The sequence below is a fragment of the Cladophialophora bantiana genome (genome assembly GCF_000835475.1).
Source record: "Cladophialophora bantiana CBS 173.52 unplaced genomic scaffold supercont1.11, whole genome shotgun sequence".
Taxonomy (NCBI): Eukaryota; Fungi; Ascomycota; class Eurotiomycetes; order Chaetothyriales; family Herpotrichiellaceae; genus Cladophialophora; species Cladophialophora bantiana.
The window spans coordinates 720,969-739,423 of NW_015971585.1; the positions used below are offsets into that span (position 1 = coordinate 720,969).

The following is an 18,455-nucleotide window of genomic DNA, read 5'->3' on the forward strand; positions in this document are numbered from 1 at the left end:
GCGATGACCGGGGGGAGACAACATGAGTTTGCTTTTGGGTTCGTTTCACGGCGTACAAAAATGACACAAAGCAAGGCATACGATGACAATTCACTTAGTAACCACGGCGCAGTGCATTGGATTGCAATGAAAGTGACAGACACCCCATGTGGACAAAGATCGTGGCATCAACACCCGGGAATTGAAGTCAATAAGTCCACAAAGCTGCGGTGAGCTCTCAAGACGGCCCTGATGGATGGGGGCCACGGTTCGGTCCAACCCATTCCCTGTTCCAGCCCGATCCAGCCTGGTTTATATCACCGCACAGTCCAGGTATTTTATCTATGTCAGAAGGCCTCAGAACTCCATCACAGGTGTGCCCGGTGATTCAAGCCGCAGGCTCAACCTCGTCGTTTCCATCCGCCTTGACCGCTCCATTCGTTTCTGGTGCCTCGCCATCAGGCTTATTTTCGGCACCGCCGTTCACGTCAAGGAGGTCTTTGCCCTGTGGTGGTGGTGCAGCAGCAGTAGCGCCTTTGCTACTTTCAATTTCCTCCTCCAACTTGACGTATTCTTCCCATTCGGGAAACAACTCTTCATCCTGGCCCTTGCCCGGGACGCCCAGCAACCTCGCAACCTTGCCTTTCCCTTGCTTCTCGAGCCCCTCTTTCCACTCCACCGCTAACCCGGGTGTCAAACTCGGCTTATACGTCTGGCTGAACAGGACCGCCTCGCTGATCCTTCCTGTTCGTTTCAGAAGGTCAATGCAACTTGCCACATCACCTGTGGACCACAGGGCGGCGAATGCGACATTGTTGGCACCCGATTCTTCTGCTTGCTCTGCCAGTTTGAGAAGCCCCTCCTTGTTGCCCGAGCTAGTGTATAAGAGAAGAAGAGAACCGAGGTCTTTCGCATGACTGAAACATTCCTCCGCAAGTCTGACGTCCCATGCTTCGAGAGCTTTGTCGGCCACAGCGGCCCACCGCGCTTGTGTATCTGATTCCCTCGTGATCTCCAACGCAATCGCGAGATTGTTCAATCCCAACGCTAATTCGAAGCGGTGTTCAGGGTCGGTGGCGACTTCCAGTGCGAGGTCCTTGTGGCCTTGGGCTTCAAGGAAGCGTGCAATCTTGTTCATTTGATCCTGGGGGATATCTGGAAGGAGTTCCTGTGCGGCCTCGAGTTCACCTCGCAAGACAAGGGTTTGGTAGGATAGGAGGGCGGTAGAAAGTCTGTAAGAGACGACGTTGACATCCTTATCACAAAGGTAGACGCGTTCGTCCCGTTGCAGATATCGCAATAGATACATCGGTTGGTCGAATTGGGCGATATTCACGACTTGTTCGCCTAGAAGGTAGCTGAGACGGGTGTTAGTGGTGAATATGAAAGCATCGCCGACCCATTCGCCAGATTTCACAGGTTCTTGTAAATCAGTGACGACAGAGAAGGCGGCCTCAACACCGTCTTCGTCTGCTTGGCCCGAATTGAGGCCGTCAAGGTAGGCTTCACGGTCGAAGCGGAGGACGTAGGTGGTGTCGGAGCAGGCAAGGGCCACTAGTTCGCCGGACTCGCTCCAGTAGACCTGGCCCAAACGTTTCAGTCACAGCCGCTCCGAACAATTGGATAGAAGGGGCCATTGTTACCTCTCTGGGTTCGACTTCAATTCTTCGGACGAGAGTGCCAGTCTCCCAGTCAAACATGCCGATCCCTCCTTGTCCCTTGACGCCAAGAAGAGTACCGCCGCAGAGACCCTCTGCCTGAAAGCCAACATCGAGACTTCCGCTTTCTTTTAGTTTCTTAAAAATTTTAACGCTCGTGCTAGATTCTCGGATTGCGTAGTCGGTTGGATTCTGATGTGATGCCCTTCAGCCAGTGTTAGCGGATCATGATATCCCAAGGCTTGGGGCTCGGTATACCATGCAAAATCAAGTGCAGAGCCAAAGGCTTGATTTCTCCATGCCAAAGCGGTGTACTAGGCGGTATTAGCAAGAGATGTCGCTGAAGAGAAGCATCAGACTACTTACAATGATGAACTCCCCGTCACCGCAGACACTGACAAAGCGGCCATTCGGTGAGTGAGATAGTGTGGTGGGATAGCTGCATCTCATGTCAGCTGTATTACCACCCTGATTGAGAACGCTGCTCACATTTCAGTGGTGCCCATTTCTTTGCTTGGAATGGCAATAGGTGCGCCGTCCTTGACTGTTGCATCTCCTCCCTTGATGATAGCAGACACTACCTCGTTGTGACGTGCCCAGACGAGTTTTCCAGTTCCGTCCATGGAAACAGCTGGTTCCTCCCTACCCATCTTCACAACAACGGCACCATCGTCAAAGCCCATGGCAACACCTTGTTTTCCTCTCTGGTACGAAACACACCATGCTCTCTCCAAACCATAGCTCAGCGACTGTTCTAACCGGTACGTATTAGCATGCCATATCTTGATGGTTCCGTCTTCGGAACCAGATATGATGACGGGTAATTCAGGGTGATAACAAGCGAAGCTGACATTGCTGGTGTGTCCTTCAAGCGTTGCAATGAGGGCTTTGGTGGTGTAGTCCCATACTTTGACCGTCTTATCGTCCGAGGTACTGAGGAGGTAAGGCTTGTCGCTGTGTGGATAGTAGTCGACATGATTCACACCCTTTTCGTGTGCCTCAATGGTCTGTTTAGCGGTGGCATTGTCGATGCTCCAAATCTTGATTGTTCGATCTAAGCATGCTGACGCAAAGACGTTGGTATCTTTGGGGTTGATTGCGAGTCCCATGACATAGTGTTGATGTCCTACAAACTCGCGCACACACCGCCAGTCCTTTTCCCAGTCAAACATGCGGATTGTCATGTCATCTGAGGCTGTCAGGACCACGCTGAGGACGGGATGCACGACAATTGCGCGGATATAGTCTGGGTGTCTGCAACCGTCGTTGTAAGCCCACCTATTCGATTGCTTGGAATGTCTCAAGCCGCTTACGCCTCAAATGATTTGACCTTCTCACTTGTATTCCAGTTGACCACTCTGAGTTGGAAATCATCGCTGCCACACACTATCCAGTTCTTTCTCTCAATGAACCTGCCCGCCCTCACAGGTACATCGGTGAGCTCGAACGTTTTGATGATGGATTGGGTTTCGTAGGACCAAATGTGGGCATGGCCATTGTATAAGGTGGTGAGGATCTTGAACTGTCAGTGCAGGGAGCGGGCAAAGAGGGAATAACGGAAGTAATACCCATGGTTCGGTACTGTGCAACTGTCAGAATTCCGCCTGTTATAAGAGTCGGGTACTTGCCTGTGAAAATCGATGCCCTTTACTCGCTCCGAGCCTTGACTGGGTCAGTCTTGATACATATCACTTGTTGGGAAAGACGAACGAGCAAAGAGTTGTCTCTTGACGTCCAGGCGCATTGCGGCATCAAACAGTCAAGAAAATATCAAGAGGTTTGGGCGACGCACACAAGGGTGCTGGCTAGGACGATTGGGGTACAGTCAGAAATCGAACCGGACCAGAAAGAGACCGAGCACAAAATTCCATATCATCAGTTCATGACCGTCGTGAGCGCCGAGGTTCAGTTCCTTGAAAGGAGTCGTACAATTAGCAAGGGAACGTGGTCTCGTAAGTTTTGCGGTATTGACAGAATGTCCCCAAATTCACGCTTTAGGTGCATACATCGAAAGTTTGTGGACATCATGCCGCTTTAAACCCAATCTGCCCGCTCCGCCAAAGAAGTACCAGAGTACGACCTGTTGCTCTGTACGGCCTGATATCTTTCTTGTCTGTTCCAATTATCCTCGTTGAGCCGATTGTTTCATTGACTCCTGAGATATTCTGTTCTTCTTCCTTCACCACTTCGAGATGGCTTGATGGAGCGAAGACTTGACATCCTTAAGATCTGCAAACAGCCGTAACTGCCTCCTGCGGGATCAGCGGCCTTCTCACACCTTCCTGACGCACAGGCAGAGCAACCCCATATTCATGCTATGTAGAGGTACGGAGTACATGACTGATAGGAGATGTTTCTTCCAGGCCGTCGGTAACCCCACACATCCCACGGCACCTGCACAGCGAATGCGGAGTGAAGGAAATGTTCACCAGGAATACACAGCTTCTGAGCCCCAGAGAGCCCTCCACTCCAAGAACCGTATTTAAAAGCTTTATGTCTCCATGACACACAATAAAAGCTCTGTTCTGCTCCGTATCTAGGTAAGAATCCGAGCTATGTGAGACACACATAGCTCGGATTCTTACCTAGATACGGTTGGTCTTCTGCACCCGGTTATACTTCTGCAAACCGAGGCAGCTGCCCATATGTGCTTTTAAGACAACGTCCCTGGAATACTACTTGTTACTTGGTAGGTATCCAGTAAACACTCACATCCATTTACTCCGTTCGTCGTCACCTGTCCGCCGCTGTTTTCTGTCGTCTGTGTAACCATGGCAGGACTGCGCCCAACACTTCATCATCTGAATGTTAGGTCCCCTGACTTGTTCTTCCCTGCACTGCTCATAGGTCGCAGAACTCGCAATCGCAAAGAATCCTATGGCTGCTCGAAGAGCTGGAAATCCCATACGACCTTAAGCTTCATCAACGCGTCAAGCAGAGAGCTCCTCCCGAGATGAAAGAAACACATGCGCTGGGAAAGGCCCCACAATTGGAGACGGGCGATGGGAGAGTTATTGTGGAATCGCTGGTGATTGCAAAATACCTGATTGATACATACGACAAGACGGGCAAGTTCAAGGGCGACGGCAACAAGAATGACTGGATACGCGACGACGAATTGTGCAATCTTGCTTCTGCCAGCCTCGGGCCTCCAATGGTCGTGGAAGTCATCATGACCGCGGCGGTCAAGTTGACCCCCTTTTTCGTCCGTCCATTGATATCGCTAGTCCACAAGCAACTTCGCGGGGGCTACTCTGGGCCGGAGCTGGACCTGTATTTCAAGTATCTGGACGCTCAACTGGAAAACCAGGACTATTTCATGGGCGGCAGCCCCGGACGAGCAGACTTCATCCTCTCATTTCCGGTCGACACGTGCACAGGAGCTGGCTTCATCGACCTCAAGAAATACCCCAAGGTGGAGGCATGGCACGCTCGGTGTCGCGAACGACCCGCGTGGAAGAGGAGTTTGGAGAAAGGGAACGGGTATGACATGACCTTCAAGTTCTGATCGGAGGGCGAAGCGAAGGTAGGCCAACCCATCGGGCAGAAAACTTTGGACAAGTGGGTGAGGCATTCTACGTCGAGACGGCGAGACGGCGAGACGGGTATGTCTCCGGAAGGCGAACGGGAGGATGAAAAACGGGAGTTGCATTGCCGCTCAACCTTCGTCAGTACGAGTAGCATTACCCGTCGTATTTGAACCCCTGGGATTGCACAACGTTCGGTTCATAAAATTTCTCCAAGAGTGTGAGCCTTGAACAAGGGACGCCTCAAGAGCAAGGAAGCCCTATTGCGAATACGCGAGTGGAGCCTCTTCATCCTGATAATGGTATGTACTATCTACCTAGGACGGCCAAAGTTGAGCCAGGCGAATCCGAGCCCCAATGCCCGTGAAACCCGGAACAATCGTCATCCGGGGCGTATACCTTGCCTAATACCGCCTAGAAACCGCCCATGAGCAGTACCCTCGACTCGTACTTTTTTACCCGTTACTCCATAGACTTTTGCGCTACGATCCATCGCACTTCGCTTACAAGCAAGTCTTCCCACCCACCGCAATCTTTTGCTCCTTCGCGAGCTCCACTGCCCACACAACGCCTGGGTGATGGCTTCGCAAATGCAACGTTTGTCTCTTTAATTGGGCCGTGCGGGCGTGAAAGGACATGTTTCAAGCCTCGAGAATGCATCCACCGTGGTGCCGCGTGCCAAATTCTTCCATTTATCTCGCCTCCAGCTAGAGGCGAGGGCGTTCGGCGCTTGTGATGAATGTGTATGTATGTAGGTTAAACCCCCAGCATAACACAGACTTCAATTTCTTGTTCTTTTTGCCTTCCGACTGCTGGTTAGGTCCTTCATCCCATATTGTTTTTGGCGGCGTTGGTCTAACGGACCAATAAAAAACAAAACAAAACAAAAAAGAAAAAACAATGTCTTCGAACCAGACTACACACCATGCCCGTCACTATTGCACCGAGATCACGCCCGACTGCCCCCTTGAGCTCACCACATACGGCTACTACCCTAACCTGAGCGTGAACTCATTCTTCATTGCTCTCTTCGGCCTCTGCATGATATTACAGTTGGCTCTCGGCATATGGAGGCGGACATGGACATACCTGATTGCTGTCACCATCGGCTGTTTCGGCGAGGCGGTTGGCTATGTTGGGCGGGTGATCATGCACCACAACCCTTGGAGCGGTGCGGGCTTTAAGACACAAATCTGCTGCTTGGTCCTTGCACCAAGTTTCCTCGCTGCGGGGATATATGTCACCTTGAAGCACTTGGTCATCTATTGTGGAGCGGAGAACTCGAGATTGAAGCCTAGGCTCTATCCCTGGATCTTCATCGGCTGCGATTTCGGCTCGATTGTGCTCCAGGCCATTGGGGGTGGTGTCGCAGCTAGTGCAGGCGACCATGACGTGAATCCCAAATTGTTGGATGCGGGTGATGGTTTGATTGTGGCCGGAATCGCGTTCCAGGTAGCAACCATGGGTGCTTGCGGGCTCCTCATGATTGACTACTATATCCGACTTCAACGCGCGAAGAAGGCCAAGTCACCAGCGGTGGTGGAGAGCGCGTACGAAAAACAGCTGTCCGTGGCCAATGTATCACGCAATTTTCGGATTTTCTGCTTTGCCATTGGGCTAGCCTTTACGACCATCTTCATCCGCTGCATCTACCGGTACGTGCCTTGAAACCCTGTCTTATCGAAATGACATACTGAGGGATGTTGATGATAGTCTGCCCGAGATGGCAGGAGGTTGGGGTGGTCGCATGATGCGCATTGAAACCGAATTCCTCATCCTTGATGGAATGTAAGTTTGGCTCCTGACCCCCAGGCACCACTGAAAACCACATTGACACGGGTTTGCTCCAGGATGGTGGGTATCGCATGTGTTCTCCTGACTGTTTGCCATCCGGGGTTCCTGTTCGAGCCGATGAGGAAATTCAAAAGAACGGGTCCTTCTATTGCAAACCCCATAGAGGAGCCCGAGACAGCGGAGGGCAAATCCTGAAGAGTGATGTTTATGGCATCCGGTTCAACATGTCATAGACATCGACGTAGACATAGAATGATAGAAGAGTGAATGACGCGATGGAACCAAGGCGAAGTGAAAAAATAGGAGCCTCATGCAGGCACCGGGCATTACTTTTTCGGCCGCAAAGGATGACGCTCGCCACATTATCCAGAGGTCTCGGCCTTATACTGATGCCGAGCTTATGTATAGCTCGCAGGCTGGAGCATGCGAATCTTATACCATCCAGGGTCTCCTGTTATAGCGCATCGCATTGCAGGGTGATGATGAGGCTGGCGCAGCGTCCGCGACTTTCCGAACACGAGGAAGAAAAGGCGTGCGCACGGGCGGTGCCAAGCTAAAACGCCAGCGGATACGAGAGGCTTTGTTTCTGCCAAAGACTAAAGAGGTCAGCTTCCTCTCTTTATTTCGCCTTCACACTTATAATTATGAGCCATTATCGATTCAGAGTGCAATCATCCAGCCGGCCGTTCTCACAATGCCCTCACGTCGGTCGCATACAAAATCTCACCACGGGTGTCGGCAGTGCAAAACCAGGAGAGTCAAGGTCAGTGTGTTTCCCGAATTGACCTTTGGCCGGGTCTTTGCCTTTCCCGAGGCTCCATAATTGGTGCAGTAGCGGTTGTAGTGGGAGAGTGGGAGTCGTGGCAGCAGGCTTTTCGCTTAGCCATCGCTGAGCCCGTCTTCGCAAGAGTGTTTCTGCTGTCTTCCGTCTGCCGTTGTTGGTCCTGACCAAGAGTGCCCAGTGTGACGAGACGAGCCCTCAGTGCCAGCGCTGTGTAAAGCGACAGATCCGCTGTTCATTCCTCGAGAATGGTTCGGAAGGGTTTCCGACTCCCCCAGGAAACACATCCAACTATGACACATCTACGCCCAGGAGCTTCGACCACCAGCATTCAGACGCCGAGAAAACTCGCCATGGAGCATTTTCCACACCCAAACCCTCGTCGCCGCTGGCAGCAGAGACAGACACTGCTCACGTCGACAAATGTTTTGACCGCCTGGACCTGGAGCTCATCCAGCATTATTCCACGCGGACATACATGACCATGTCCTCGAGACTCGCCACCCACGCTGTCTGGCGGGACACTGTATTTGCAGAGGCTTTGCGCCACGACTATCTTTTGCACGGGCTGATGGCCACCTCGGCACTGCATAAAGCGACTTTGCTGCTCAAGTCGCCCGATGCGTCAGCCGAGTATTCCAAGGTGGCGCTGGCTCACCAGAACACTGCTTTGGCTGGATTCATTCCGGCTGTCAGCAAACCCAATCAGGAAAACGGCATCGCTTTATTCTCCTTCTCCCTTCTTCTCACCATATGGGCATTTGCATCGAAAAAGCTCCCCGAGGGCCTGAATAGTGTGAAGCTTGACTTTGGCACGGGCGAATCATCCCCAGGTATCACTCTTCCACTGCACTCGCCGACCGCCGACTTCATTGAAATCATCATGATTCTTAGAGGAATATATGCGGTGATTAGGGAGACAGATAAGTGGCTTCAAGGCGATATTGAAGAACTATTGCGCTATCCGCGTTCAGAAGATTTGCCACCGCATTCGCCAGAGGTGGAGGAGGCCTTCGGCACACTTCGCAAAGCCATTGACGATCCTCAACTGTCGTCGCTATGGGAGGGGGAAGACTCCCAGCCAATGAGGAGTCTCTTCCTTGAGCAACTGGAGCAGTTGCGCGACATCTCTAGATGTCGGTCCGTTGTTGAGTGGGATGGCCACATCTTTTCCTGGCTGATCATGGCACCACCGACCTTCATCCATTGTCTTAAGCAGAGCAACCCGATGGCCTTGGCAATATTTGCTCACTGGGCTGCCATTTTCAGGTGTATGGATCATCACTGGTGGGCACATGGCTGGGGATATAGCTTGGTCGTTGATGTCTCCGGCCTGTTAGATCCTGTCTGGGCGAGATACTTGGATTGGCCTAGAAGACAAGTTGGTCTCGTTTTTCAAGGCGGTGGAGCTTTTGACGGCCGCCGGATGACTTGACGACCATTTTGAAAGGGGCTGTTCGTACGGAGTTATAAGTCGCTCAAACGATTCAGGAATTTCTAATTTCTGATGCCCATATCCGAAGTCCGGACAATGTTCAACTTGAAGGGCGCACCTCCTTTCCGGCGGGTACGACTCGAACGCTCTTGCGGCGACATTGATATGTCGAAAATTGGCTTCCGTGAGATGAATGGAGCAGAAGGAGCCTACTACGCGATGGGCTCATTTCCACTGTGGAAGCCCATATCTCCGTCATATCCCCCTCCTCTATCTAAGGCTTTTAGCTCGCCATTGTTATCCACGGCTCTGATATTATTACCCCAGAGTGCTGACGGTTCGACACAATGCCTGTCACTTTTCACTCGTTTACGTCGACCAGCAGTGCCCCCGGCAGCCTGCGAAGCCAGCAACTTTTGACCCCCCCCACGTCGCACAAGAGCGCCGCAGACATTCCCTTCAAAGCGGAAAAGGATGACAACATCAGTTTGAACATGAAACGGAGTCGGAATCATCGGCATGGATGGCAAGATACACGCTCTCGACGGACAACTACTGGTCACAAAAGGGGGGTCCGCGGGTGCAGAAACCAAGTATCTGGCACCCGCCATCACTCGCATAACCTACGAAAGACCCATTCTCTCCCATCAGTCCAACCCCAATTTGACCTTGGCACCGTCGAACTACTTCAGAGTCCCCAACGCAGAGCACGACGATGGACGGTCCCCTCCAAAGCGTCTTCGACCCAGGGGCTTGCTACTCTTGTGCCAGTCGATGACAGCGCAGGTACAACTGATCCATATTCGGCAACCGGATTCGATTCAAATCGAAGCCCAGCGATGATAACGCTTCGTCGTGCCACCACTACAAGGTCGCGAAGACGAACTTCGCTCACCTCTTTCCCGCCGCCCAAGTTCAGCCGGGATAGCAGCGGAATGCTCTCGATGTTTTTGAATTCGGTTACTCGATACGACGAAGCCGTAGTCCATGACAGTACAGAGGCAGATTGGACTCAGCGAGTCACGCAGAAGCAGCGGACGGCATCCACCGTAAGCAAAGACGACATCCGGCATTCGACCAGTGCCGCTGCTCCACCTGTCCAGACCGAAGTTGTCACGGTAGAACCACGGCTATCGTATTCCGGATCAAATCAGGCGGCCGAGTCCATCCGCCGGTGCTCCACCCTCTACGTATCGGACAGCACGGTGTATGAGATCATTTGGGATGAGAACTGCTCTTCGAGTAACTCTGAGGGAGAGGATCCTAGAATCCATGGCCAAGCATCGCTATTTCAGAGTCGGGATCTCATCGGGGCAGAGACGTTGGAGAGACGGCTGTCGAAGGCGCTTTCGCAGTCAAGACGAGATTCCCTGCAGGAAGGCAGCAGGAGAAAAACAAGCTATGTGCCAAGCAGTGAAATGTCTGTGCAAAGCATTTGGACCAATCCCAAGATTGCTCGGCTTTTCCGCGAACCCGCTTCGGGGAGCCTACCTCGTTCCAAGTCCTCCAAGAGCAACAAGATGATGGTCACTTCGTCAACAGACATGGACCTAGACCTGGCGCTCGCAGATGGCCATAAAAACGGAGCATCTTCTGACGGTGTCGAGTTCTTTCCTCCGCTACGGAGTCGGGCCAACACAAGCGGAAGCGGGAACTTGGAGTCTCCGTCGAGCACGAGTGGAACGGATAGTTGGAGCGCGGTTGAGCTACTAAGGCCGGTCGGCCGTGATCCGCTTGAACAAGGCTCAGGATCAGATATAGCAAGGAGTCGTTATGGAGTTATGATCGGGATCAGTTCGCACATGAAGCGAAGGAGTGTATCTGCTGAGGGGCAGCTTCAGAATCAATGGGCGAGGAGTATAAAGTCTCGTAGCAGGAGATCAAGTGAAGGGAAAGCATCGGATGACGAGACGATTCCTCTTCTGGGGATGACTTGATACGACCAGCGGACGAGTTGTTGTGGGACGTAACAGATGAGGTTACTCTCAGTGGCGCAGTCTCCCAACTGACTACCTATCAGGACGGAATAACACCGTAGTGGCTTTAGCCTCATGTACCAGCAGAAGAGGAAGAATTTCCAGACACGACAAGCCGTTGTTACCAAAGTGCGGTGGAAGGTGAACGCGGTTCGGGTTCCATCCATTTTGTACCCCAGGATTCGACATTGGCTCCCCCTTGCCCCCTCCCTCCGACCCGCATTCGGATCACATAACGTAGTGACCCGAGGCCCGAAGCGAGATGGATGAGGGAGGTCGGTGCATCTTGATAGAGTTTTGTTCGAGTACGCAAGCCCACTAGATTGCATGATGGTATCGTGCAATCCAAGTTGAAGGTACCAGGTAACCCAACACGACAGGTATCATCGAGTAGCCAGGGAAGATAAGTTGATAAGCGCGTTTTGGGAGCCTTTGAGCGGACACCCTGCCTTGGACCAACTCCCACATGGCTACCCTCCCAAGTATCTCAACCGACGTCGGTAACCACCCCAAGGAACAAAGGTAAGACAATCTAACCATCGTCGTTGGTGCCCACTGTAGCAACGGAGCAGGACCCTCGCGTGCACAAGAGCGGAGCTTTTGACAAAAAGAGGGCAAATACGTGTGTGTCAGAGAATTGAAAGAAGGAAAACATCGATTCCGAGCCCTACCGCCGCAAGCTTTAGCCGGGCTAGAGATCCTTCTTTCTCATCGGTCATCAACCATCAGCAATCAGCCATGCGCCATTTGGATTCCGATAGACTGGGGGCGCTTCGAACGAACCGAGCCCGATGCGGAATCTGGATACGAAAATAACTACTGCGAGCAGCCCTCCGATGGGAAGGTACCGGGGGGAGGGCCACGAGCGCTGGACTTGGACCAGTCGGAAGGGCATGTGGTTGCGCAAACAGGGTGCAAGTAGAGGATGGTGAAGGATAAGGAATCAATCGCCCCTGTGGTGCCTGGGGTGAGCTAGGCATTCGTAATGATGGGGGTGTTTGGTCGGTCGGCAGAGTGCGGCGTTGAATAGTGCGGGCTGAACAGGTACGAGAAAAAAGAGACAGCCGCCCAGACACACCACAGCGACAGACCTGACGCTGCCAATTGGGCAACTTCACAAGCGATCATCAACACCATAATAATAATACCGAATCTACGACCCAACACCGCTTGACCACGACCTCTCCTTTCTATCCGTGATCGGTCAGCCGCAATAATTGCGGCCGCAATCAAAACTGGATGTTACCCAGCTAGGCAGGTATTCAGTCCTCCACTCGCCTCTTTGCCATCCGGGAGCCGAGCTTTATCAGAGCAGGCCCGTGTACTGTAAATACACCACAAACACCGTCTCTCTGGGGTAGGGTGGGTGCTTTATACAAGGACCTATGTACAATAGTGGCAGTGGTGTGCACATCATCATAATAATCCCGAGTACGCCCCGAGGAGGCCGCACAGAGTGGCTCTTGGTGGCTGCGAACCCCAGTCGTTTAGGTAGCAAAGCCCTGTCTGGGCCTCCTGGGGAGGGTTTCCCTCCCGAGCCTGTGGTGCCTGCGAAATTCCTTATCCCGTCAGCCAACGTTAACCCCGGCTAAAAAGTGGCCTTGGAGTGCCTGGACTGGCTGTGTTGGCAACATCTCAACCTCTAGTGGCCCATTGCTGGGCCCAAGGTCTGCCGATAGGCTTCCTCACTCAGCCCAGCACATCACAGCAAGAGAACGGCACTACCATCGCTGCTACTGCTGCTGCCGCTGCCGCCTTTCCCCATCCTCCCATTCAACCCATCTCCAAACCCTGTCGGAACCACACACCCTTTCTCTTCCTCGCTCTAGTTCTCCCATGGTCCTTCTCTGAACGAAACCCTTCCTCCTCTTGTATACAACAATTGTCAATCGCCAGCCTTTTCAGCCGACTAAGATTTATGTGCTCACGCCTCATCTGCCTTTCGCCTCCTGTTCGACGTCCGCCGTGTCCCTCCGTCTCAGCCGTCGAGTCTCCGCGGCATTAACTGAACCTGCGTCAATCAACCTCCTTCCCCACGAACCTACGCCGCCGTCGACGTCTTTGTTCGAGAAAGACTCATATATTCTTGGGCCCGTCCTCCATTGAGGTCGTTTGGGCTCCAGGTATTGAACATTTGGCCTGTCAAGATGACTTGGTCATGACATCTATCCCTCCGGCCGAACCGCGGCCTGCTCCATTGCGACGCCCGACCGACTCGAGACGACCTTCCCTTGGGAGAGCATCCAGTCATGGATTCTCGCCCGTTGATAGAAGGCCGCCGATGTTGCGCCGAGAGACAGTAGCGACCGGGGAGGACAGACCAACCAAAAGACGGAAGATCGAAGCTGACACCAAGTCGGATCAAACTGTCAACTACCGCAATCCCTCGCTCCCTGCCAGAGCTCCCGATTCACATGAAGATAACAAGGCCGTTCACTGGCGCTGGGTCAAGCCCTCGGCACTTCGGGCGGCGATTGCTAACTCACAAAGCAAGGAAGAGGAGGGAAATTCGAGCGATGATGATGTGCCCGATCTCCCACCCCGGCCTTGGAGAATCACTGGCGCCGCCAAAGCTGCAGACAAGCCCAAACCGACACATCGATCACGGGTCGACATCCCGGTGCCCAATACTCCCGATTCGATACAAGTGCCATCTTCAGCACCACAATTTGTTCCCAAAAGACCGGTCGGGTTCTTCCCGTGGACCGGAAAGCATCCAGAGGACGTCTTAAATGACAGCAACGTGAAGAATGGCTATTTTGACAAACCCCCGAACCCCACTGAAAAGGAGCTCAACACGGCGCGAATCCCGCTCTACAATGCCTTCAAACACAAGTCCGGTGTCGACAGTCTGTCCGCTCTCTTTTCCCTTGTCCTGAATCAGAAGAGCCAGTATGGCTTAATCAGTTCTGCTTCCACATTCAAACCACCCCCCCGCGTCACCTTGACTGAAGCGAAACGGAAATCCTGGATAGCGGATCTGGCCAATGCAGACGTGCCATTGAGGAGGCTGAGCAGGACGATCCCTCAGGGCATAAAGGGCCAGACTCTTTTAGATCAATGCTTGCAAAGCTCGGTTCCGTTGAGTCGTGCGATATGGTTCGCTAAGTGCGTTTGTGCAAATGAGATTCGGACCTTGAAAAGGAAAGGAACTGCCCCGGCGGTGGCCATGGGCACCGAAATCAAATGGTTTCGCGAATGGACAGTCAACGTCGAAGAATTTTTGGAAACACGTCTAGAACAAAGCAATCCATCTGATTGGAGATCAGACATTCAATACGCATTGCGGCTTGTTACCTGGCTCTATTTAGAGAACCTGCTGGATCGGGGCCATTACTTGGATTGGATTTTGCGTTCTTTCACTGCGGCAGACGTCGGCCACACTCCTTTCTGGCTGATGGTCATCCACATATACAAGCAAGATTTGAGTCACTATCGAAGACGAGGCACCAGACTGGCTGAAGCACTGATTAACAAGTACCGCTCAGTGGACAAGCTCTCCGACCAAACGATAGCTCCACTGAGACAGAGGCTGCGTGCCGCAATCCGGGAATTATTGTTTGCACGCCCTGCTATCTTCCTGATGCCAGACAGTTGGCCCGAGAGTTTGCCCGTTGTTCGAAGTTGCCTGGACACGACCATTGGACCCGAAGCTCGGATTCTTGAGGAACTCAGCCGCGTCAATGAGAGAACCATGGGATTTAACAAAGCGGAATTCTTGTCTGTTCGCGCACCTGACGAGGCTATTGTTGAAACTCTAGACGCCGCCGCAGTGCCATATAATTTCACTCTGCTGGACGAAGGACTCGCGAGCGCCTGTTTAGACTTTGACCTCCTGGTGCGATCATGTCTTGAATGGTCATGTACGCGATTTCGACAATCCAGAACTCGAATATATATCGTCACCCGTCTAGTTAAGCGCTGGCAACGGGGGGGCCACGACGTTGACACCGCTATTCTCAATTTCCTGTCAGCCTTCCGGGAGGGGAAGACAACTGCTGACCTTCAGTGTCTAAGACACCTAATTGCGCAACTCTCTCGATCTGATTGCTTCCCGCTGAGCAAATACATGCAGTGGCTTATGGTGAGGGGTCTTCCAGAGAAGGGAACAGTCTGCATCAATGAGGATTCTATCTTCGGGCCAAGTCCAGGAGTTGAATCGCGGCGGGAGCCAGGATCCATCCAATTCCTGCTTGATTTGTCGTTGCAACGGGCAGAAGACCATGTCATCAATTTACGGAATTCGGTTCTTGAACGTGCAGGGTTCGATTTCAACTCGGAAGAGGCCATTTTCGGACACTGTGTACGTTTTCTCGAGCAAAAATTAGCAGAGTCAAGTTCCATCACCAAGCCTAGGCCACCAACCCTTGTTGAGCCCTCTTTCGCGTCTCTGCCGTGGACTCTTCGGACCAGAATATCTATGTGGCTACGAACAAGAGCTCTCGAAGGCGCCAAATCGGCACAAAGCACTCCCGTGTTGCCTGGATCCAAGGTATTGAATGAAGAACAATTCTTCTTGATCCGTCACGTTCTTGAGAGCATGGAAGATGAAGCAGTACTTGCCGATGTGGTTGGCATTCTGTCGGTATCACAAAGAGATGACCTCGTGGCGTCTCTTGTCGCTACCATTCATTTTCATGCCGGTGCATTTTCCGCAATTGGGGCATTGGAAGTCCTTCAAAAGCGGATGTGTCAAGTTTACATGAGTTGGCGACCTACTAAACCGACGATGCCGCTCCTTACTTCGACCCTACTCGACCTCTGCACTGCTTTCCCGGCCAAGTCGCCAGCAATCAGGTTGCTACAACAGGATCTCGTTCGAGGAGATCGGGGGCGTGCAGTTGCGGCTTGCTCGCCGTATAGTGACGGCATTGCCGAGTCATTACAGCAGGCGGGTGCTACCTTTGTGGAAGATTTTGAAGCCATTCTGCAGTCGGAAACCAATATGAATGAGCAAACTATGAACGGCCTCTTCTCGGTTCTGGTGGATCGCATTGAAAAGCAACAGAAATTCGGTGACGATCCGCACACCTTACAGTCATTCTGCCAACTTCTCAGCCGGCTTCGACTGTGCCGTAGGGCGCAAGGAGATCTCCTCATTCAGAAATGGATATCGCGACTGGTCCCCTGCCTCGACGCCAAATCTGGGCCTTTGCTTCTTCAGATCCTCATCGCGACGGGATGCATCACTTTTGCTGCCGTTCTCGAAGCCGCGGCTCTCTCTAAGCCAGGACCACGTAAGAATTTGGCTGTCACTTCCTTGCTATATCAAATTCTTGCTCCCCCCAACTACACGTCACTTGACTGGGCTACTTACCAGGCTCGGACGAGATGGTATGAATATTCGCAGAGGGAACCGTCGACTGCTTTGGAAATACTTTGTGAAGCTGGACTGCGGGGCGTTTCGCCATCTTTCGACTCGCTCCTTTTGGACTTGCTTGTTAACAAGTCGACATCAGACTCGCCGTCGCTGCCTGACTCCGCGGAGAAATGGTTCGTCAAGGCACTCAGTCGGACATTGAATTGTTCCGATGGTGATTTAACTGTGGCTGGCCTCCGAACCTTGTTGAAATCCATCAACATCTTCTCGCACCGATTTGTCCAGCTACGATTTCGGCTCACGTCGCAAAGTTCTATGGACAAAATGTCAGGAACGGATCAAACTGACTTGACCGAGGTCCTCTCCGAGTCATTAAAACAGGCGTTAGAGAAACCGACTTCAACATACGGGCCAGAGCAGCGGTTTTCACAATTGCTTCGGATAGTCGGCCCAGATATAGCTAGCCAGGTCCGACACAATGTCGAGAATGAATTTCTGGACGCATTGCCGAAACTGCCAATCACCAAACCGACAAGTCCACTTTCGGCGATGTTCCCTGGCGACATCCAGCAATTGTCTTGGATTGTCGGGAAAGCGTTCCAAGTGTGTAGAAAAGATATCAGCCCTAGCCCCGGATTCATGTCGCGCCTGATTGACAGACTGTCGCAGCAGCTCAAATACTTGGGCAATGTCCCGATGACACCAGCTACTCCAACTACACCCAGTGCAGCTCCTCCAACTACCTCCGGACTTGCCGGGTCTTCAACGAGTGTGACCCATGCTCAGATGATGTCCGTGACTTCCAGCCCGGTTGCCACCACATCAGACAGTGGTAGTGGCTCTTGTGCAGCAGTATACTTGAGCTATCTGCGATACATGCTACAAATGGTGTGTTTGCAACGCCCGGCGCTGGTTTCGTCAGGCTCCAATGGTCCCAATGCCAAACAAGGCCAGACTGAACAAGTTCAACTCCTGGTACGACTGGCGTCAATCGCAACGCACCCAGCAGTGGCTTGGACATCAGGTCATCAAGGAAACCAGGAAGAGCAGATCAAGGCAAAAGAGGTAGTCGATTTCGCATTCGATGTGATTGCAACTATTATCGATGATATCAGCGACGAAGTCACGGCGGCGAGCGCAAAGCTGTTGAAGGACCGATTGCACGATCCACGGCTCAGATATTTGTTTGGCAACATCAACATGATGGGATCCGTGCAGGTCCAAGACATGGGCCGAGGACTGCAGATGGTCAAAGAAGGCAAGGGAATTATCGGAGAGTGGAGGCCTCGAATGTGGGAAGTGCTGGATAATGGGAGCGGTAAAGAGAGTGAAACGCCTCTCGGATTAGGTCTTTTTCGAGCTAGGTATGGTTAGAGATCGGGATCAGGGGTTGGGAATTTGTCCAAGACGCCAGCAGCTTGACCAGCTTGTTGGCGAGTCATTGTGCAAAGACGACTGCGTCTTGGGAGGCTACAGTCTTGGGAGTTTTTGGTTGTCTGTTTGATCTACGGCCATTTTACGACGTCACGAGGGAATGGTTGTGTTTATTCGAGAAGACTTGCGTGGATGGATGGGGCCTTTTGTTTTCTAGACGTTTGGAGCCCCCAGCATTGCCAGCAGGACCATGGACGATTAAAAGAGTGATTGTCATTTCCATCCTCACCGGGCTTCGATACCTGACTGCCGGGTACCATGTATGTAAAAGGAGGAGACGTCTATCTAGCCAGCTACAGGATGTACAGCCAGCCTCAGAGTTGATGAGAAAAGGCTTCCGGCCTCTGCTCGGGAAAAGACAATGCTATGCCTAACAAGGAGACCGCAGGTCGAGTCATCTGATGGTAATATGGACTGCCTGGAGAAGACGGGACAGGAACGGGAGGATTCCAGTCCCAAAGCAGAAGTGGTATGCACCAAGATGTCAATGAGGAACGAGGGAACTGGCACAGCTGGACCCGGTCAGCTGGTCATTTTGGAGGGCCCTCATC

The 18,455-nt window shown here is 52.4% G+C and overlaps 6 protein-coding genes across 6 annotated transcripts; 5 read left to right on the top strand and 1 right to left on the bottom strand.

Moving 5' to 3' along the window:
* Nucleotides 1-367: 367 nt before the first annotated feature.
* Z519_07683 (uncharacterized protein) lies at nt 368-3,381 on the bottom strand (the record flags this gene model as incomplete). Its single annotated transcript, XM_016765415.1, has 8 exons — nt 368-1,561; nt 1,623-1,842; nt 1,896-1,951; nt 2,004-2,076; nt 2,127-2,891; nt 2,951-3,153; nt 3,206-3,218; nt 3,323-3,381. 8 exons carry the CDS (start codon nt 3,379-3,381, stop codon nt 368-370), a joined length of 2,583 nt encoding a protein of 860 aa, XP_016618384.1.
* A 1,027-nt stretch (nt 3,382-4,408) lies between these two features.
* On the top strand, nt 4,409-5,145 carry Z519_07684 (uncharacterized protein; the record flags this gene model as incomplete). The annotated part of the gene is made up of 2 exons (XM_016765416.1): nt 4,409-4,444; nt 4,492-5,145. The coding sequence occupies 2 exons, from the start codon at nt 4,409-4,411 to the stop codon at nt 5,143-5,145; spliced, it is 690 nt and encodes a 229-aa protein (XP_016618385.1).
* Nucleotides 5,146-6,064: 919 nt separating this feature from the next.
* Nucleotides 6,065-7,153, top strand: Z519_07685 (uncharacterized protein; the record flags this gene model as incomplete). The annotated part of the gene is made up of 3 exons (XM_016765417.1): nt 6,065-6,819; nt 6,878-6,952; nt 7,015-7,153. 3 exons carry the CDS (start codon nt 6,065-6,067, stop codon nt 7,151-7,153), a joined length of 969 nt encoding a protein of 322 aa, XP_016618386.1.
* Nucleotides 7,154-8,223: 1,070 nt separating this feature from the next.
* Z519_07686 (uncharacterized protein) lies at nt 8,224-9,174 on the top strand (the record flags this gene model as incomplete). Its single annotated transcript, XM_016765418.1, has 1 exon — nt 8,224-9,174. The coding sequence occupies one exon, from the start codon at nt 8,224-8,226 to the stop codon at nt 9,172-9,174; it is 951 nt and encodes a 316-aa protein (XP_016618387.1).
* Nucleotides 9,175-9,521: 347 nt separating this feature from the next.
* On the top strand, nt 9,522-11,111 carry Z519_07687 (uncharacterized protein; the record flags this gene model as incomplete). Its single annotated transcript, XM_016765419.1, has 1 exon — nt 9,522-11,111. One exon carries the CDS (start codon nt 9,522-9,524, stop codon nt 11,109-11,111), a length of 1,590 nt encoding a protein of 529 aa, XP_016618388.1.
* A 2,197-nt stretch (nt 11,112-13,308) lies between these two features.
* Nucleotides 13,309-17,844, top strand: Z519_07688 (uncharacterized protein; the record flags this gene model as incomplete). The annotated part of the gene is made up of 1 exon (XM_016765420.1): nt 13,309-17,844. The coding sequence occupies one exon, from the start codon at nt 13,309-13,311 to the stop codon at nt 17,842-17,844; it is 4,536 nt and encodes a 1,511-aa protein (XP_016618389.1).
* Nucleotides 17,845-18,455: the final 611 nt, after the last annotated feature.